This window comes from Felis catus, chromosome D1, assembly GCF_018350175.1.
Source record: "Felis catus isolate Fca126 chromosome D1, F.catus_Fca126_mat1.0, whole genome shotgun sequence".
NCBI lineage: Eukaryota > Metazoa > Chordata > Mammalia > Carnivora > Felidae > Felis > Felis catus.
In genome coordinates, this window is record NC_058377.1 from 70,521,890 (window position 1) to 70,541,179 (window position 19,290).

The following is a 19,290-nucleotide window of genomic DNA, read 5'->3' on the forward strand; positions in this document are numbered from 1 at the left end:
ACTTTCCCCCTGGCTCATTACCAAATCTGAGGGAATGACTTGGAGGAAGGCAGCTTAATGCTGGGAGCCAGAGCCAAAGGGGTTCAGCCATTCTTCAGGCAAGGGTTCCTGGCAGCTAGACCTGCTGGCTCCAGGGACACAGCATTCTTAAGTGACAACCCCCGGCATGTGTAGTATGCAAACACCAAGAAGCTACTCAGAAGTAGGCACTCTGAACAAGACTTCTAAAGAAACTCCTGGTTGGGGAGTTGGGGGTGGGAGGGAGACACAGATCTGCTTGCTACTACTATGACCTCATATATTGTATTTTTGAAGGACACTTTCCATACTTTACTTATATTTTAGGATTAACTTTAATTGCTTAAATGCAGGGGTTTTTTTGTTTTGTTTTGTTTTTACAACAAAGTCAGTAAAAGAAACATTTACCAACAAGAGCAGCTCTGAGTAGAAATCCATCTCCATCACCACCCTATTCCCATTTAAAAATAAACAGATATCAAAACAGAGATTATACTTTTTGGCCTCCGCACCTCTTCAAAAAGTGATACAACTGGCAACAAATAGTACCTTTATGCCCACTATTCTAAATAACTTAAAACTGCAGTGTTTCCCCAAGCAAGTTGGATAAAAGCATGCTGTTTACATCTTTTTAAGATTAGTTTCCTGAAACAGGTTCCTCAGCAAGAATCGGATACTTCCTGCCATGCTTTTCATCTTGTAAAACCTGAATTTTATTGACTACTCCCAGTTTATACCTAAATGTGCTAAAATGTGCTGCACTGTCCCTCCCACTTTGAAAAAATAATGGACAAATGTTAAATATATTTTAATCATGAATAACTAAAATTCTTTCGATGTGACAGGGTTGGTTTTTTTTTTTTTTTTTTTTTTTGCACTGTTGAGACAGAATTAAGACATTAACGTATGTAGAAGATTATTGGGTTTAAGTAACTTTGAGGGCCATTAAAACAAATTTTGTTTTCCTTTTAGTGGCTATTTAAGTTTCACATTTTCTTTGGCCATCTTAGCTCCTGAAACGTAATAAAAATTTTGCCACTTAGCTAACTAACACTGGCATGCACTTGTTTCACTGATATTAATTTTTAAGGCAAACTAATTGCTGGAATTTCTAGATATTTAGGTCTACATTTCATCTTCATTGTGTCCTGTTTTCAAACTGCACCTGTAGGGACCATCGCCTTGTTGCTATATATCGATTTTAAGGAGCCATCCTCTTTGTAAGCATCTTTCTCCTTCATAAAAATTCATCCTAAGGGGCGCCTGGGTGGCTCAGTCGGTTGGGCGACCAACTTCGGCTCAGGTCATGATGTCGCGGTCCGTGAGTTGGAGCCCCGCATCGGGCTCTGGGCTGACAGCTCAGAGCCTGGAGCCTGCTTCAGATTCTGTGTGTCCCTCTTTCTCTGCCCCTCCCCCATTCACGCTCTGTCTCCCTCTGCCTTTCAAAACTGAATAAATGTTAAAAAAAAAAAAAATTCATCCTAAGGAACACCGCTCCAGGCCCTGACTGACACAGAATCCAAAACCCTCTTCTCTCTCGAAATTCCTATAAGCCACTGCCTAAAAAGAGCATTCTTCATGCGCAGGTAGCAGGTAACGTATATAATCATCCTCTCCCACTACGAAGACATAATGTTTCTGTTACTTAAAAACCCAGGCACCAGATATTTAAGGTAGCATATCACCAACAAGAAATCAGTCTCTGGTGATGGACAGTGCTGGATTTGATACTAACTGTGCCACTTCCTAGCTGTGGAAACTGAGACATGTTACTTCTCTGACCTTTAGCATCTGTAAAATAGGACAGTAACAAACCCTCCTGGAGCAGATGAACTGAAGAAATATTTATAAAGTGCCAAGACACGCTGATGATTGATAAATGTTAACCACACTGTATTATTATTTCTGTCACACAATTAGATGATATGAGTTAGTGTTTTTATTCAAGTATAAAGACTCGTTAATCCCAGGAACAGCTGTAATAATTCCAATCCTGCTTATACCACAAACCAACCTTGGGACTTGGTATCCAAAATGTTGTGAGTCAAGATAATCTCCCCATCTGGAGTTTTGGAGATATTGTCTGGAACCTGAGCAGTAATTACACAGATATACACATAGGTAAAAATTCATCAAGCTGTACACAAGCTGTGTGCACTTTTTTGTACATATACAAATTACACCTCTATATAAGACACATAAATTTAATGGCCCCCTACTGCTTACAGGATTCAGTACTTTACACAACATGCAAATCCTTCTAGTTTGATCTGTGCTGCTCACCATTCGAAGCCTTATTTTTCACTACCTGAAGTCCTCAGCCAATTGCTCTTGCTATCCTGGTTTCATTCGACAGTTATTTATAGAGAGCATCACAGGGACAAGGCCCTGTGCTTTCACAGAGCCCACTGCTTTTTAGACAACACCCAGTAACTGCGCTGTGGCTGTGGGTGAGAGGAATAGAGAATGTTAAATGTACTGGCCAAAGAACTGAATACCATGCTAGTTCAGAAGGCAACAAAACATAAGTGGTTAATACCCTACTCCTGTAGGAACTGTGTGTACACTCACTTATAAACATAGTCCAGCAATTTGCCAAAAAAGAATACAGTCTCTCTCCTGAGGCTGCTAGAAGTTACCGACCACAGTCCAGAAAGGATATTCTATAGCAGATCGTAAGAAAAAAATAAGTACAGTATTTAGATAGCAGAAGACCATAGAGAACAGTACAGAAGAGGGAAGGGGGACAGCAAAGAGAAAGTAATGTGCTTTCTTGGTATCACAAGAAAGAATGCATGCAGAAGGATCCCGGAAAGAAAGAGAACGCCTGCTTTCAAAGGGCAGGATGCCTTCCAGGTGGTAAGAGGGGCAAATGGAGCTAAGTCTCTTTAAGGTTAAGATATACAGACAAAAGTTTAGAATTAGGGAAGCTATCCCATTCACACAGGGAATCTATTTCCCCCTGATAAAATCTGACAACCTGGCGTGGGTAAGGTCGTCAGAAGCCCTTAGTAACACAAGAGCATTATGCTGTGATGGCAGGAATAGTATTCCTGATTATATGCCACCAGATTGCACAACAGGAATTCTGCTTGGCTTAAGAGAATTGCCAGCTCGCCATCTTCCCATTCACAGCAGCCTTAAGGAAGAAACGGAAGGGGGAAGGGGAGGAAAGAGAATAGGCTGAGGCCACTTCTGCATTCAGTGGGCGAGTGAGAGCCCACTTTCTCCTGACCCCCAAGCTACTGGTGAGAGTGCAGTTCCCAAGCACTGCCACAGAGCGGTGTCTGGTCTATACACTGGGACGGGTAATGTACTGGAAATTGTGTGGAACTCCGTAAATCTAGCACACTGGTTAAATTCACTACCCTTGCATATGTAAAGACAGGAGGCTAGATCTAAAGTGCCACTGGGGAGTTTTAAACAAACGACAGGACATTTCTGAGCACAGTGCCATTTTCAGGAAAGTCTCAGGAGTCCTCTAAAAACATGGGGTACAGGAGGAGGGGAAAGGGAGACTTTTTTTCTTGACATCCTAGTCAGCTCACCCTTTTCCCCCACACTACACACAGAATCCACATCATGAAGCATTCCAGGTACAGAATTCTGTGGTCCTCTGCTCCCCTCCACTCCAAGTCAGTACTTTCCTATTCTTAATTCTATCCACAAAATCTGTATTATGTTTTTTTTTTCAATTATGATAGAATAAACCAAAACAGGTTTCCTAAGGGCCCATTTTCTATTAATACAAGCACTTATAAAGTCTTTGTTGGTAACAGCATGATGAGAAGAAAACTTATGGGCTACAGGGTCTGAAAAACCTAAAATTCAAACCCAGATACCGTTCCACTACTAGAGTCCTTGGGTAAACTGATTAACATCTCTAAAGCCCATTTTCTTAACAGAAAAGGGTAAGAAGAGGGATAATTTAAGGAGGGCATGTCCCAGTGCCGGCTTCAGATGCAGCACTGAAGGATCATGGGAAAAGAGAAACCTCTGACCCAAGGGGCGGAGCACGGCTGCCCCGAGGCAGCCACGGAAGAGCCTGGTCAGAGAGAGCAGCGTATGCCCCATTCTCTTCCTGGCTAGGACTGTCTGTCTGCCTAGGTTCCACTGCCTCATCCCACCACAGTATCCTAGTGTGTAGGGCCACCAGGGAAGCAGCAGGGTGGAGTGGAAGGAGCCTGAGTTACACAGACCAGAATACAGTTCAGCTACTTTTACTACCTATGGGAAATTAAAGCACCACATTTAACCTGTCTGAACCTCAGTTTCCATGTCTGTTAAGATGGAAATAATATTGAGCTTGCAGGATTGTTGTGAAAAGTAAAACTACTGTATGTGGAATACAAAGTACAGCCTACGACACACAGTAGGCCCTTGTAAGTCTTAGCTAATGAAGGCCAATCCAATCCAAACCTTACTTCCTTTGCAAGGCCTTCAACACCCCAACCAGAAAACAATCTCAATATGCCTTAATTTCTCTTATCCTTAAGGTGACAGGTCTGGATTTCCCCAACTTCAAGTACTGTAGACTGTGATTTGGAAAATATATACACCAAACTTTATATATACCTTGGAACTGATACTTACATTTTCCTTTTCCAATTGCTTATCTTTTCATATATGTGTACATGTGAATGTATAAATGATGCACTGAGCTAAACTCAAAAGAGTAGAAGCATACTTTCCTTCAAAGCTCTTCCGTGTGCAAGCTCTTCCTTGCTCCTGAATGAAATCTAACACGTCTCCTAATTTTTTCCAATATACATAATTGTTCAATCACTATCAGCCCCAAAACATCATGATTTCAATAGTTAAGATGTCTAGTATTGACAATTAGTCAATACTCATCTAAATTAAAAAGCTTCTTTCTCCCTTCTGAGATAGAGCTTTCAAGAAGTCTGCAGTGGAGTGGGGGTGTGGCAGGGGGCACCAGTCAAATATTCTTTCTTTCCCCATTTTGCATCTCTTCTACCTCTAATAAGGCTACCTCTGGCTCCTTTAGTTTTGGAACCGAAGGACTGGGGAGAGGTAAGAGGAGTTGAAAGGCCACACCAATGAAATCTGGTGCCCATGCTAACTTTCTGTGGGTTTCCTGGAAGAATCTTACATGAGACCCTCCATGTGCAATTCCCATGACTTTAGTGAGAAGAAGCTATTTACACTTCTAACCCTCAAATCCTGGAATTTCCATTTCCATCCTGGTTCATATCATCTTCTAGGTGGCCATGCACAGCATCCCTCTTTAGAAGGGTTTAACCTGGTTCTATCCAGAGGCTCAAGGAAACACTACTATCTCTGAAATACAGATTACTTACTAACTATACAGCCCTCTTCCTTTCTCTCTGCTCTCCTATGGATCCACAGATTCTCATACTATTCATTATACTCTACCAAATACCAGGGATACATGTCGAGTTTTCAGAATGATTCTAGTAGACATTCCCTTATCATTTGGCTTCAATGAAAGGGGTTTAAGAGAAGCATCCTGCTCTCTAGAAGCTATGTGTGGAGGTAGGAAAAGACACAGAACACACCACAAACTAACAACTCTCTCTAAAAACATCCTGGTCTTAGAACCCTTAACTCTCCACACTTTATTTACTGGGGATAAAGAATGGGCTAAATGTGCAAAACCAATTTAAGGCCACCTTCTAAGGCCACCTTAGGCAAGTTCTTGAAATATGAAGGTAACCTGGTAACTACTGCTTTATTCTCAGCCTCTCAAGCTTCAAGAGAAACTCAAATATGGTAGAATTCCAGTTAAAGCCCTGTTATAGATTTCCAACTAGATTTGATGCCCAAGGCCTACCTCATGCTTCTTAGAACTTTCTTGGAGTTAATAAGCAAGGTACACTGCATATAGTCAGAACCTCAAAATACTGGAATACTTAAAAAACACTCTATGCATGAAGATTATAATGAGAAGTCAGAAATTTATTTCCCAGAGCACAAGGACCTGGTTAGCTATCTATCAGTGCCTCTGTTTGCTAAGACAAGAGCAGTGTAAATCCCTCTGGTAACACTAGAGAAGGCTGCAACAACTTCAGGCAGCTGGGGCCAGAGTCAGGCTCTTCCTGGTGTCACTTTTTAACAGCAGCTGTCAAGTCACAGAGAACCTTTGTTCCCTGCAACACCCTCTCTTATTGTTATGTCAAATGTTTCCAATATAGTTGATATTCCTTTACTCAAGGACATATTTTTTTCTTGACTGCAATTAGTATTTCATTTAACCTAACATGTATAATTACGGAGATCCCCATAATGGATCTTCCAGGACTCTAATGCAGAATAAAGAATACCCTAAGTCCAGTAATCCTTTTAGTTTCTTCTTAACAAAACTCAGGCCTTCAGTCAATGTTGCTAATTGTGTCAGACTGTCTATAGCCACCCTGTGCCTTTCATGTGACTTCTGTGCCATCTCAAGGATGATACTCACACCTCAAGTGAAGTATTTGGTTGCAAACCGATGGGCCTGGTATGGAATGAGAAAAAGTACAGTACAAAAGTCAACTTACAAACTGGTTCTATTTCAAATGTTTGTTTCTAAGTCAGTTGGTGCTCATTTCCCCAAGGAAAAATTGTTCTCATCTGTGTTTAGGTCCATAAGGCCAGACCACAAGAGCTACCATTGAAATATGGTCCCAAGCCAGTATTAACTCTGAATTCTATTCTAACCTCTGAAGCAGAGGCATTTGGCCCAAGAAGAGATGGGAAGGGAATTTCCCTTCCTTTCCTTTCCCAGGGCAGACAGCCAGGTAGAAGCTGCACCAATGAGGAAAAGTTTATCTTTGGGGCACCCCTTGGACAACCCAGCCGCATCATCCTGCCCCAACTTCCCATTACCCCACTCTTACCCTAGCTTCAGCTTCCCTCTGAAAATGTTCTAAGTAGAAAACCACTTACTACTCTCCCCACCATTCCTTCCATTCTCTGCTCTCAAATCAAAACTAACAATCCCTCAGGAAAGCTAGATCTCACCCAGAGGCACTAGGTGGAAAATCATCAGTCCAAATTAGAGCACGCTGTGGTAGGAGTTCACCCCTAGCTCACCCCTTCAAGTGATGCTTGCTCTTTTAAAAAGCAAAATTCTGGGGCACCTGGGTGGCTCAGTCGGTTGGGCGTCCGACTTCGGCTCAGGTCATGATCTCGCGGTCCATGAGTTCAAGCCCCACATCAGACTCTGTGCTGACAGCTCAGAGCCTGGAGCCTGTTTCAGATTCTGTGTCTCCCTCTCTCTCTGACCTTCCCCTATTCATGCTGTCTCTCTCTGTCTCAAAAATGAATAAACATTTAAAAAAAATTTTTTTAAAGCAAAATTCTAAACCAAAATGAATCTTTAGTAACATTTTTGGCACAGGTCAAAAAGAGAAAGAAAAGCTTCAGACTCTGTGAAAGGAAAATTATTCAGGGTGTAAACCACCATTTCATGATGTCAGCTCACCAAAGAGAGCGTTACCTTACTCCTCAATTCTTTTAATCCTCCTGAACCCACAGGCTTTAAAAGGAAAGAGAAAGGATTTCCTCTTTCCTTCTTTCCCTTCCCTCCACAAACCCTATCAACATAAAACTAAGGAACTGCGTGTGAACTAAAAATTTTTGGTTCACAGTACCAGGGGAGTGATTTTGATAAGGGGGTGGGGAGGCTGCCAAGGCTATAACCAGTATTCATATATACAGATTACTAGTAGGTAAGACAAGCTTAACTCAGGTACTGCCTACACAACTACATATCCATCCTTCAGAGCTGCCATTAATATTTAGAAACCAATGAGCAACTGAAAGCCAGTGGCCTCTACCTACAGCATGATAGAGTTTATTTCCCTTGTTTGAACTTAATAGTTATTCATTTGCTCTCATCCTGCAATAACTGCAGTCTCATTTCAAAAGATAACATATAAAGCCTAAATGAAGTCCTAAGGATAAGAATTAACAATTTTTTTTAAAGTACAATGACAACTGGCACAGATAGAAGTGATAAACAGAGGGCCGTAAGCCTAAATATGTATGATATGTGGACATTAATAAATAGCTCATATTATCCCCATGGGAAGTTTGAGTAAATCCCATGATGTTCCCTTTTGCACACCAAGTCTTTATGGTGTCTTTCAGTTCTTGCTTTAATGAATCTCATCTCCTAGGGAATGTCCCTATCCACCCCATCCTTCCTATTCTGATAGCTATTACCTTAGCTAGGTTAGTCTTCCTTATCTCTACCCTCATGTGGACTGGAGCTGCCTAAACAACTGGCCTCTGTGGGACATTTTAGATGAACAAGACAGCCCCTGAACTCTGGGGCATGCAACTGTTCAGGCCTCACCTGGGTCCCATCTCTGTATCCTTCCTGTCCATATTAGAGTCCTCCCGTGGCGGCGGCGGGGGGGGGGGGGGGGGGGGGGGGGGGGGGGGAGAACCTCACACAGACCTCAGAGCCAATACTGACTTTAGGCAGGAAGCATTTTCAACCATTACAAGATCCACATTCAGAGTCTCAGCACTATTGGCTCTTACTTGCCTGACCTTAGCAGGACAGTAACAATGCTGATAACTGCTTCTGTTTCATTCCCAACCCCGACATCACCATCTCTCCACCCTCTTCTCAGACTTTCCCAATCAACACAGGGTTCCAACTGTTATAATTGGCTGCTGCTACACTTAACTCTTTTCTTCTACTGGTAATCTGCTAAGTAATCCAGGCCATTCCTAGAACTAGGGCCTCTTTTTAAGAGCTTTATTGGAATATAACTCACATACCATAAAATTCACCCATTTTAAAGTATGTTGTTCAACAGTTTTTAGTAATTCACAAGGCTGTGCAACCGTCATCACTGTCTAATTCCAGAACATTTTCACTACCCCCAAAAGGAATCCTATACCCCTTAGCAGTCTTTTCCCCTTGTCCCATCCCCTCCCACTCCTAGGACCACTAAACCACCCATCGGGACATTTCATGTAAATCCAGTCATACATCATGTGGTCTTTTGGGTCTGGCTTCTTTTACTTATTAGCATACATTTTTAACGTTCATCCATGTTGCAGCATGTATCAGTATTTTGTTTCTCATTCCTTTCTCAGTGATATGCCATCACATGGATATATCATACTATATTTATCCATTTATCAGGTAATGGACATTTGAGTTGTTTTTATATTTTGGCTATTATGAATGATGCTGCCATGAACATTCATGTATAGTCTTCTGGGTGAACATATGCTTTCACTTTTCTTGGGCACGTATCTAATGGTGGGATTGCTGGGTCATACTGTAACTCTGTTCAACTTTTTGAAGAACTGCCATTTGTTTTCCAAATAGCTATGCCATTTTACATTCCCATCAACAGTTTTTGAGGGTTCTAATTTCTCAGTATCCTCACCAATACTTATTGCTGAACATGTACGTGTCTTTTTAATTCTAGCCATCCTAGTGGATGTACAGTAATATCTCCTTACAGTTTTTTATTTTTTTTTTTTTAAGTAATCTCTACACCCAACATGAGGCTCAAACTTACAACTGCAAGATCAAGAGTCACGTGCTCTAATGACTGAATCAGCCAGGTGCCCCTCCTTACAGTTTTCATTGGCATTTCCCCCAACAGGATATTGAGTATCTTTTCACATGCTTATTGTCCATTTGTGTACCTTCTTTGGACAAATGTCTGCTCAAATCTTTGCCCACTTTTAAACTGGGTTGCCTTTTTACTGTTCGCTGTAAGAGTTCCTTATATATTCTGGATACAAATCCCTCACAAGATCTATCATTTGCAAAATTTTTTCCTATAGCCCCGTTATTTTAAAGTCTTCCTACCTTAAATTAGTACACAGTTCCTAAATCTCAATCCCGGGCCAAAGTCCTGTTACCAACCAACAATCTGCCATAATTCCAACTTCCATATACCCAGATTTGTGGGTTATATCTGCCCTTGTGCTCCATCAACCAACTGCACTATCCTTCTACTATGCGGTGCATCTGCTTGTGGTAACTGCTACCTAGAACAAAACTTCCATTGCTATACATTCCTTCTCCCCTAACACCCATCCAGTCCACCTCAACCCTGAACTTTCCCCATCACACTGAACTTGCTCTGCCTATACCATACCCTAGCACAGTTCACTTGTGCCAGTTTGTGAATTACTACCCTACTTCATCAATTCTAATATGCCATCAAATTTAAGACCAACATTAATTTATGTGCCAAGAAAGAATAAAAAAACATCAACTATGGCATGTCTTTGATTATGAAGCCTCTCAATGTCAGAGACACCAGAATGCAGGGGGAAATGTCTCTTAGAATCAATGAAATACAGTAGTTCTACACAACAACTCTGTAAGGCTGGTATTGTTCCCGATGAGATCATTGAGGCTCAGCAGCTAAATGACCTATCAGAGGTCACAAAGTCAGTAGGTTGGTAGAACTGAGATCCAAATTCAGGTCTGACTCCAAAGCAACACCACTTCCATTACACTTTCTTTAATCTGCCACGTTAACATCAAAGCATGCAACATGCACCAGTTTAAAAAAGAAATATTGTTACTCTTAAAATAACTTACCTTTAAAATTATAAACTGCTATTGCCAAATAGAAAAAAAATTAAAAGTTTCATTCAAAATGAAAACACTCCATTTCTACATTAAGAATAAAGGTCTAAGGATGGCAACATAAAACATTATACACACACACACACACACACACACACACACACACACTTTTTGATCTAGCAATTTCACTTCTGGAAATGTATCTTACCAATACATCTGTTCATAGGAAACAACATGTACAAGATTATTCATTATTGAATTTTTTTAATCTAAAAGAATGGAAGCAACTTAAATGTCCTTCAGTAAATGACTGCTTAAATTATAAAACACTCAATATTAATGCAGCCATTAAAAAAAAATGACTTCATGTACTAATAATGTGGAGTAATCTCCAAGATATGTTGTTAAATAGTTTACCTATTTGCTTTATGGTACATAAAATATCTCTGGAAAGATACACAAATACCATTACCTGTGGGAAGAACCCAACCTGGTTGCTGGGAGACACCGGATGGGAGGGAAAATTTACTGGAGGCTTTGAAATCCAAAACATGTGAATGAAAGAGGGAATCGAGGGGAAAGACCTAGACATATTAAGCACAAACTCTTTTAACAATAAAAGCAGAGCATGAGAGTGTGAAGACACCTGATTACAGTCCCAGCTCTACAACTAGAGAAGTGTTCCTGGAGGAGTCAACCTCTGTCTTGACTTTCAGTGTGAATGAGGAGTTTGCTTTGTATGATCTTTTAAAAGACTCCAGCTAATTTTATTATGGCAGGTTTAGCTCCTACACTGTGTCAAATGTAATTTGTATATGATATAAAGAATTCCTTTGTTTTTTATGTGTGTGATAAAATAGAAAGAATATCAGATTTTAAGCCAGGAAGGTTTGCTTACAGCCATAGCTCCCACTACTTTCTAGCTGTACAATTTGCAGCAAAGCACATCACTAACACAAAATACTATTACCTGGGAAGTTGAAGTTACAGCTACTTTCAAAAGTTTGTTACAAGGAGTCAAATAAGATGCATAAAAATTTACTAATATTTTTATGCCACTATGTGAAATGTAAATTATTAATATACACAGAATCCCCCTTCAGGTATTGTAAACTAAGTGTAGGAATGAATGTGGATTTTGGAGTCTGTCAGGCCTGGATATCCCATTTGACTGGCATGAGATCTTGGGGAGGTTATTTAAATCTCTTTAATAAATCTTAAATCTCAATTTCCTGACCTATCAGATGACCATAATGATTCTCACTTGAAAGGGCTACTGTGGAGATTAAATGGCACGGTCAAATACCCTGTACACTGCTTAGCTCAAAGCAAGCACTTAAAAAATGGTTCTCTTCCTTTCCAAACTTAGAAAGACTGCCCCATAAAGCAGGTAACTAACCAACTCCTTTTGCTGCCCAGAGCCTGGCCTGTTACTCCCCTTTTCATTTCCTTTCCCTTCAATCCACTGCCATATACAAATATCCTAAAACCCATCTTAATTTCTCATCTCTTCTAGAACAGAGAATGAATTATCTGTAGGAGCACAACTAGAGGTAAAGGTGGCTGGTGATTTTCACAGCCCACGTTCTACTCAACTTTTAACAAATGCTAATAGAGCACCTACAATGTCTAAGGAGCTGAGGACGGAATCCAGGTCTCATGGGGCTGTGGCAGTTCTGTGGAAGGCTGACCGTCAACATATAAGTATGTATAATATAGCAAAGGTCATATGACCTCTAAAGGAAAATAAAGGGGCTGACAGCAGCAGAAGCTAGCAAGGAGAATGTGATATTGAGGGCCAGGGAGGACTTTGCCGGCAATGTGACATTTGAGGACAAAATCCAAGGTCAGTGGAGAGAATCAGCCACGCTGCTATGTGGAGGAAGATCACTGCAGGCAGAGAGAACATCACGTTAAAGGTAGTGACATGAGAGTATGGGTGACATGGCTGAGCAGCAGCAAGGAGGGCAGCGTGGCTATGACAGAATCAACGACAGGGAGAACAGTACATGAATGGAGGCATTCATGTACTCCAATGTAGGCCATGGTAACGACTTTGGGTTTTATTCTAAATAAAATGAAAACCACTGCTGAGTTTGATGCTCTAATCTTACTCTATACTGGCTGTTGCCTTCCTTTCCCACTCTTGCTATGCAACAGACAGAAGTCTTCTGATACTTCTAATCCATAGGGATTAGCCAAGAACCATCCCACAGATGTAATCAAAGCAGTGTGTAGGTACATGGTGCTTATGATGCCCTTTAAGATGTTGTGACAGAAGATTTCTATTGATTCAAGGGGGGGGGGGGGGGAAGCACTTTATACATATTTAGAAAAATGTTGGTCAATTATACTTAAAAAATGTATTACTGAAATAATTTAAGTTTATTTATTTATTTTGAGAGAGTGAGAGAGAGAGCGCACACACGCGGGAGCAGGGAGGGGCAGAGAGAGAGGAGAGAGAGAATCTCAAGCAGACTCCATGCTGTCAGCCCAGAGCCTGACACAGGGCTCAATCTCACGAACCAGGAGATCATGGCCTGAGCCGAAATCAAGAGTCGGACACTTAATTGACAGAGCCACCCAGATGCCCTTAAATAATACATTTTTAAATGTGCTTAATTATTTTATAGAAACATAGGTACAAATGAAGGATATTAACAATTGTGAACTACCAAAGATATATGTACACCCAGGCAAAATGTTCAACGAGCTTTGTTATTGTGAAAAACTATTAACAACCTAAAAGTCCGTTAACAGGAAATGTTAAATGAATTGTGGTAGATCCATTATAGAATAGTAAAGTGCCACTGAAAGAATGAGATAAGTGTCTATGTATGGATTTCAAAAGTATCCACGGTATATCAAGGTCATTCATTCAACAAATATTTGATAAGTACTTACTACTCAGGAGCTGGGGTACAGTCCTGAGAGAGAATGAAACTGATACGGCCCTGGTGCTTGTGGAGCTCACATCTTAGTGGGTGTGACAATACATAAGCAAGCAGAATAAAGATGACAATTTTTGAAACAAGTGCTACAAAACAGAACAGACCTATGTGGATCGAGAATGGATGGGGGATGGGGCTTGTTTTTAAAAATGACATTACCAAATACTATAGCCATGGGTCTATAGCACAGGTGAACTTTAAAAAAAAAAAAAAAAAAAGGCCTTATTGAACCTCTTCTCCTAATAACAATAAGAACTAAATTTCTCATGGCTTCCATTTCAAAGTGGGAGAGAAGGAATGTTCTCACCAGAGGTTTCCTCCAAACCACAAGCCAGGAGGCCGGGCCAGCACTTCTCAGAAAGTGGTTCTGTCTATTCACACCAAGGACTACCCTTCTTACTTCTGATTATTTAACCTCATTTATCCACCCAGCAATTCTTGGCTTCTATGAAATCCCTCCTTGCGGCACACAAATTTAAATCAGACTAGATCACTGGATAAATTTAAACTCTTTTAAGTGGAGACAAACATGGTTCCTATCAAAAGGAACCATACATTCGTCTTACAAAAATACCCAAATATGTAGATTTAAAAAGTCAAGAGCTAAATGGCATGTGTCCACAGAATTTAAGACTTTACTCACACCATTTAAACGTCCCAAATTATAGCTTGTCTGTATGTGCACAGCCTAATTTCACAGTACAAGAATGCCACATCAATCGCAAACCACACGAAGAGAAAATAAATACGCAACTAAATTCTGAATCACATTTGTATGTACTTAAGTCAGCTACTAAAACTATTACTCTGTTTAGTAAAAGTACTTTTACAGCGCTTACTTGCAGATTCAAGAAAAGGTTTACTCACTGTAGTGGGCTGAACTGTGGCACTCAAAAAAAGACTAACTCCTAACTCCTAACACCCCAGTACCTATGAATGGGACCTTATTTAGAAATAGGGTCTTTGCAGATACAATTAAGTTAAGGATGTACAGATGCGATCATCCTGGATTTAAATCAAATCCTTGCATCTTTATAAGAGAAAAGAGTAGAAGATCTGAGACACAAACAGACAAGACCCAGAACGGAAGGCCACGTGAAGGCAGAGACAGAGACTGGAGTAATGTGTCCACACAAGCCAAGTACAACAAGGGCTGCCAAGAAATCACTGCAAGCTGGGAGAGAGGCATGGAACGGGATTATCACTCAGAGCCTCCAGAAGAAAACTAACTCTGCCAACAACTTGACTTCAAGGTTTTGGGGCCCCAAACCGTGAGCGAATACATTTCTATTGTCTAAAGCTACCAAACTTGTGCTAATTTGTTATAGCAGACTTAGGAAACTAATACACTCATCTATAAAATATGAACTCCTTCCTTCTCCCTAATAATTTTTTGTGTGCATTTTACAAGCCCAAGAAAAGTGAGTGAAAAAACAGAATAGTTTTTCTATTCACAAGCTAGTAGAAATGAAAAACTGAGCTGCCTTCATAGTAGCAGCGTTACAATCTATTGCAAAAAGATATACACAGACACATGAAGTAAGTTTTCGTTCTGTGGACTAGAAAGATTCAGTTGGTCAACAAAAACACAAAAAGTGAAAGAAAGTAAATGGATTTAAATGGTTCTAACTTTGGGGAAAGTAGTCAAAAAAATATGATAAAGTCAAGAATTCATAACTAATTGTATTATTTTTAGTTGTTTTTTAATTATAAAACAATACAGCCTCATTCATTGTGAAATTTGGAAAATCGTAAGAAAAAATGTTAAACTCACCTTCAGAATCAAATCCTGTCCTCACAATTTCTCCCCTTAATTGCTCAAGTAAGGCCCATCATTACAGTCCTTTGTTTACAATCAAGTTAATATGGCAGTTACACAACTATGAAATTGAGGGTCTACAATGGAAATTCTGATCTAATTTTAACATAAGCCTTATAATTGAAACACACAAATGGGAACTACAAGGAGAGGCTATTGTCATGGGGGTTTCCGACAAGGTGCTTTCCCTTGATCATTTTGGGTCCTAAACTGTTCTGGTCTCTAATCATAATTTACATATCAACCAAGCACTTGATTTTAGAAATAATATTTTTAAGTGGTGAAAAGCAGCCGATGAAGATCAAAATATTAACAAGTTTTATTCAAGAGTTTGACTAATGATCTCCCACATTTCACTTTCATTTTATTTTCTCAAAAATAATTATCAGATAGATAGATGGCACAAAAGGTAGGTAAAGAGGAACAGCTAGTAGGTGCCACACAATTGTGCAGTTTGAAACACTGAGAAAGAAAACTGTTGCCAAACCAAATCTCTGAATGCAGGTTAAACAGCAATGGTTTTGTTGAAAACAAAAATTTCACTAACTCCAGGTACATTTTCAATCTGTTCTGCCATCTAAATATGTTTGTTCAAAATTACACAGCCTCCCCACTCCTTCAGTGTGGGCTACACACAATGACTTCCTTCCGAAGAACGTGGAACACAGGGGGAAGGAGACTAGTAGCTTTAGAACAGAGAAACCACACACACACTATCCTCAGCCAGACAACTATGGTCAACATCAAGAGTCAAGAATCGTGTTGACAGTGCACACCCTTGATGTGATGTGATAAGCATGGCACTTTCCACCTGTGTCTTCCTCCCCAAAACCCAAAACCCCAGTCTGGTCATAAGAAAAACATCAGACAAATTCCAATAGAGGGGCATTCTACAAAAATACTTGCTAAGTTCTCTTCAAAATGGTCAAGGTCACCAAAAAGAAAGGAAGTCAGCCAAGAGGAATCTAAGGAAACATGACAATGAAATGTAATGCAGTATCCTGATGGGACCACAAAACAGAAAACAGATTATTAGGTAAGAACTATGGAAACCTGAATAAAGTATTAACTTCGGTTAATAATAAAGTATCGATATTGGTTCATTAGTTATTAAAAAACATACCATATAATTTAAGAGGTTAATAATAGAGAAACCGGGTGCTGGGTATATGGAAACTTTGTTTTATCTTCTCAATTTTTCTGTAAACCAAAACTTTTTTTAAAATTTTTTATTTTTTTGAGAGAGCGAGCAGGGGAGGGGCAGAAAGAGAGGGGGAGAGAGAGGCACAGAGAGAGAGAGAATCCCAGGCAGGCTCCACATTGTCAGTGCAGAGCCCCAAGTGGGGCTCAAATTCACAAACCCTGAGATTATGACCTGAGCCAAAATCAAGAGACAGGCATTTAATCCGCGCACCCCTAAAACTTTTCTCAAATAAAGTCTATTTTTAAAAAATTTACATGAAAATCATTTCCAGAAAAATAGTAATTAAGGTCTCAGTTTTCTAATCACCTACATATAAAAGCTATGGAAAACTCGGGCCACTAAGCAGTTTCTTCTAGCACTAAGATTACATCTAGATTTTGCAAGACTGATAATTAAGGTACTAAGGGGCAAGATAAAGGGAGGCTAGACCTACACTACCTTTCAAGCAAATCAGATGATTTACAGTGATAAGGGTGTGAAAGCCCCAAGTCTCATAATCACAGAGCTACTTATAAATACAATAATCTCAAACCAATAAAAGTAACAAAAAATAGTTCAGAAGAAGATTCTTCTAAAGCAGAAACTTACGTGCAGAAGTTTGGTCGTTCTTCACCATGGACTAAAATAAACATTATGTCCCTAAACACAAGGACTCCCCATTTCCTCATTTACATAATGAGAAGTGACTTTGGCACAGTGCAATATTCAAAGGATACTCACAAGATAATACTATATCATAAATAAAAACATAACATTCTTAGTCTTTCACTTCACTGGAATCTGCTAAAAGCAACAAATTCAGGTAAAGTGTACTAATACTTTGTCACTGAGGCAGGCGTCAGTATGAAGCAAGACAATCAACCACAGGAGAAAGACAGAATGGATGCAGGAGGGGAAAGTAGAAGTCATCGTGAACTACTTATTAACATTTACCAGGCCCTCCTCTTAAATATTTGCCTCCTCCTGCAGAAGTGTTCTGAAGAAACTCTCATTTCAATCAACACTTAAGTGAGATGACCCTAAAAACTGCTACACTGCAATTCAGCAAAAGTGAGGCTTCTAAATGCAAGTCAGACATTGGAGATAACAAAAATAAATTGAGTAACAGTTCTTGCCCTCCGGGTATATACTCATGATCAAACCAGAGGCAAGAAAACAAATCCCATCTTTTGTTGACTCTAGGATGCCATCAATTGGAAGATGCATCCTATCTACAAAGACATTAAAATACGAATTTTTTAATGTCTCAGGGTGCCTGGATGGGTGAGTCAGTTACACGTCCGACTCTAGATCTCGGTTCAGATCATGATCTCACGGTTGACAGATCGAACCCCACGTCGGGCTCTGTGCTGATAGTGCTGAGCCTGCTTGGGATTCTCTCTCCCTCTCTCTCTGTCCCTCCCCCACTCACACACTTGTGCTCCCTCGCTCTGGCTCTCTCTCAAAAATAAAGAAACATTTTAAAAAGTTTATTAATGTCTCGGAATGGATAAGATATTACAGTTTCTGAGTGATAAATGCTACGGTGAGTTTAGGAAAAAGTACCGTGGAAGCAGAGATGTGGATGCACTACCAACTGACACTGATACCTTCACAGTTCTGGGGTGCAGGTGTCACTTGGGCAGTGCCACAGCTTGTAATCCTCTACGTCAGTGGGGAAATACAATTCAAAAATTATTCATACATCTTGCCAGGAACAAATGTTTTTACAAAATGCAAGACAGACCTGTAAAGATGCAGAACATCTTTATTAAAATATTTTAGCGCCAACATGAATAAATTCATATTGACATTTCACTAAATTATTTGGGAAACAAAATGCGCCGGACATTTCTTTAGTTCTAAGAAATGTAGTCATTTTATCAACAAGAAACTCAGAAGTGAGAGAACTTACCAGTTTTTCCTTTTGACCTTCCTCCACAAAACAAATCATACCCAAGCTTTCAAATGTATGAAGAGAGCAATCATCAACTACACTTCTAAAAGAGAATCAGGCCAGAGCGCCTGGGAGGCTCAGTCGTTAAGCATCTATCTGAGTTTGGCTCAGGTCATGAGCTCACAGTTCGTGAGTTCGAGCCCTGTGTAGGGAGACCACGAGCCCCGCTTCTCTCCACCCCCCCCCCACCTGCGCCCTCTCTCTCTCAAAAGTAAACAAATAAATACATAAAGGAGAATCAGTCCATTTTTAGAGACAGCAGGAAGAGCAAAATCATTTTCATGTTTTTCCCCTTCAGTTAGGACTAACACTCTACTTTAGAACAGGAAAACCCTGTCTCTGCAAACTCCTTAAGGCCATGCACATAAACCCTAGAGAAATATTTGTTGAATGAATGAATCACTATCGTAATAAATCCTATTTTTGGACGTTCACTCTTTTAACACTACAGTGCCCAGGGATGAAATGGCATCTGTTCAGGTAGGTGCCCTTAGAAGCAAACCCCTTGTTCCATGGCAGTATTCCTGTGCCTAACCAATGGGACTCTCACCCAGTCTCCCAGGACAAGCTTCCCTGCTGTGGTCATCACAAAGGAGCCAGACTCGGCCGGGCCACGGAACAGCTGAGGCAAAAGAAATATTTCCTGAGGAAGGCAGACAGTGTACAGTAAAGACAACCGAAATACAGATATTTTATTGATTCTTTCAGTCCCCACTTTTGAGGCTATTCAAAAGTCACTGCAGATCAGACTTGCAGAAAAATTAAGTTTTACATTTCAAACTCCTTCAGGGACACATACATCAGATACACATTGAGTCACAT

The 19,290-nt window shown here is 40.2% G+C and overlaps 1 protein-coding gene across 3 annotated transcripts in view; it reads right to left on the reverse strand.

Annotated features, from left to right (window-relative positions):
* RRAS2 (RAS related 2) overlaps positions 1–19,290 on the reverse strand; it is a 74,826-nt gene that overhangs the window by 17,342 nt on the left and 38,194 nt on the right. The window contains exon 1 of one of the 3 annotated variants that reach the window (XM_006937120.3): positions 19,019–19,069. The exons of 1 other annotated variant lie outside the window; for it this stretch is intronic. In XM_006937120.3, coding sequence (XP_006937182.1) covers positions 19,019–19,054 — 36 coding nt within the window. In that variant the 5' untranslated portion in view covers positions 19,055–19,069. Of the gene's footprint in view, positions 1–17,120; positions 17,143–19,018; positions 19,070–19,290 lie in introns of those variants that run through there. One more of the 3 variants, XM_019812092.3, reaches the window with a different exon arrangement.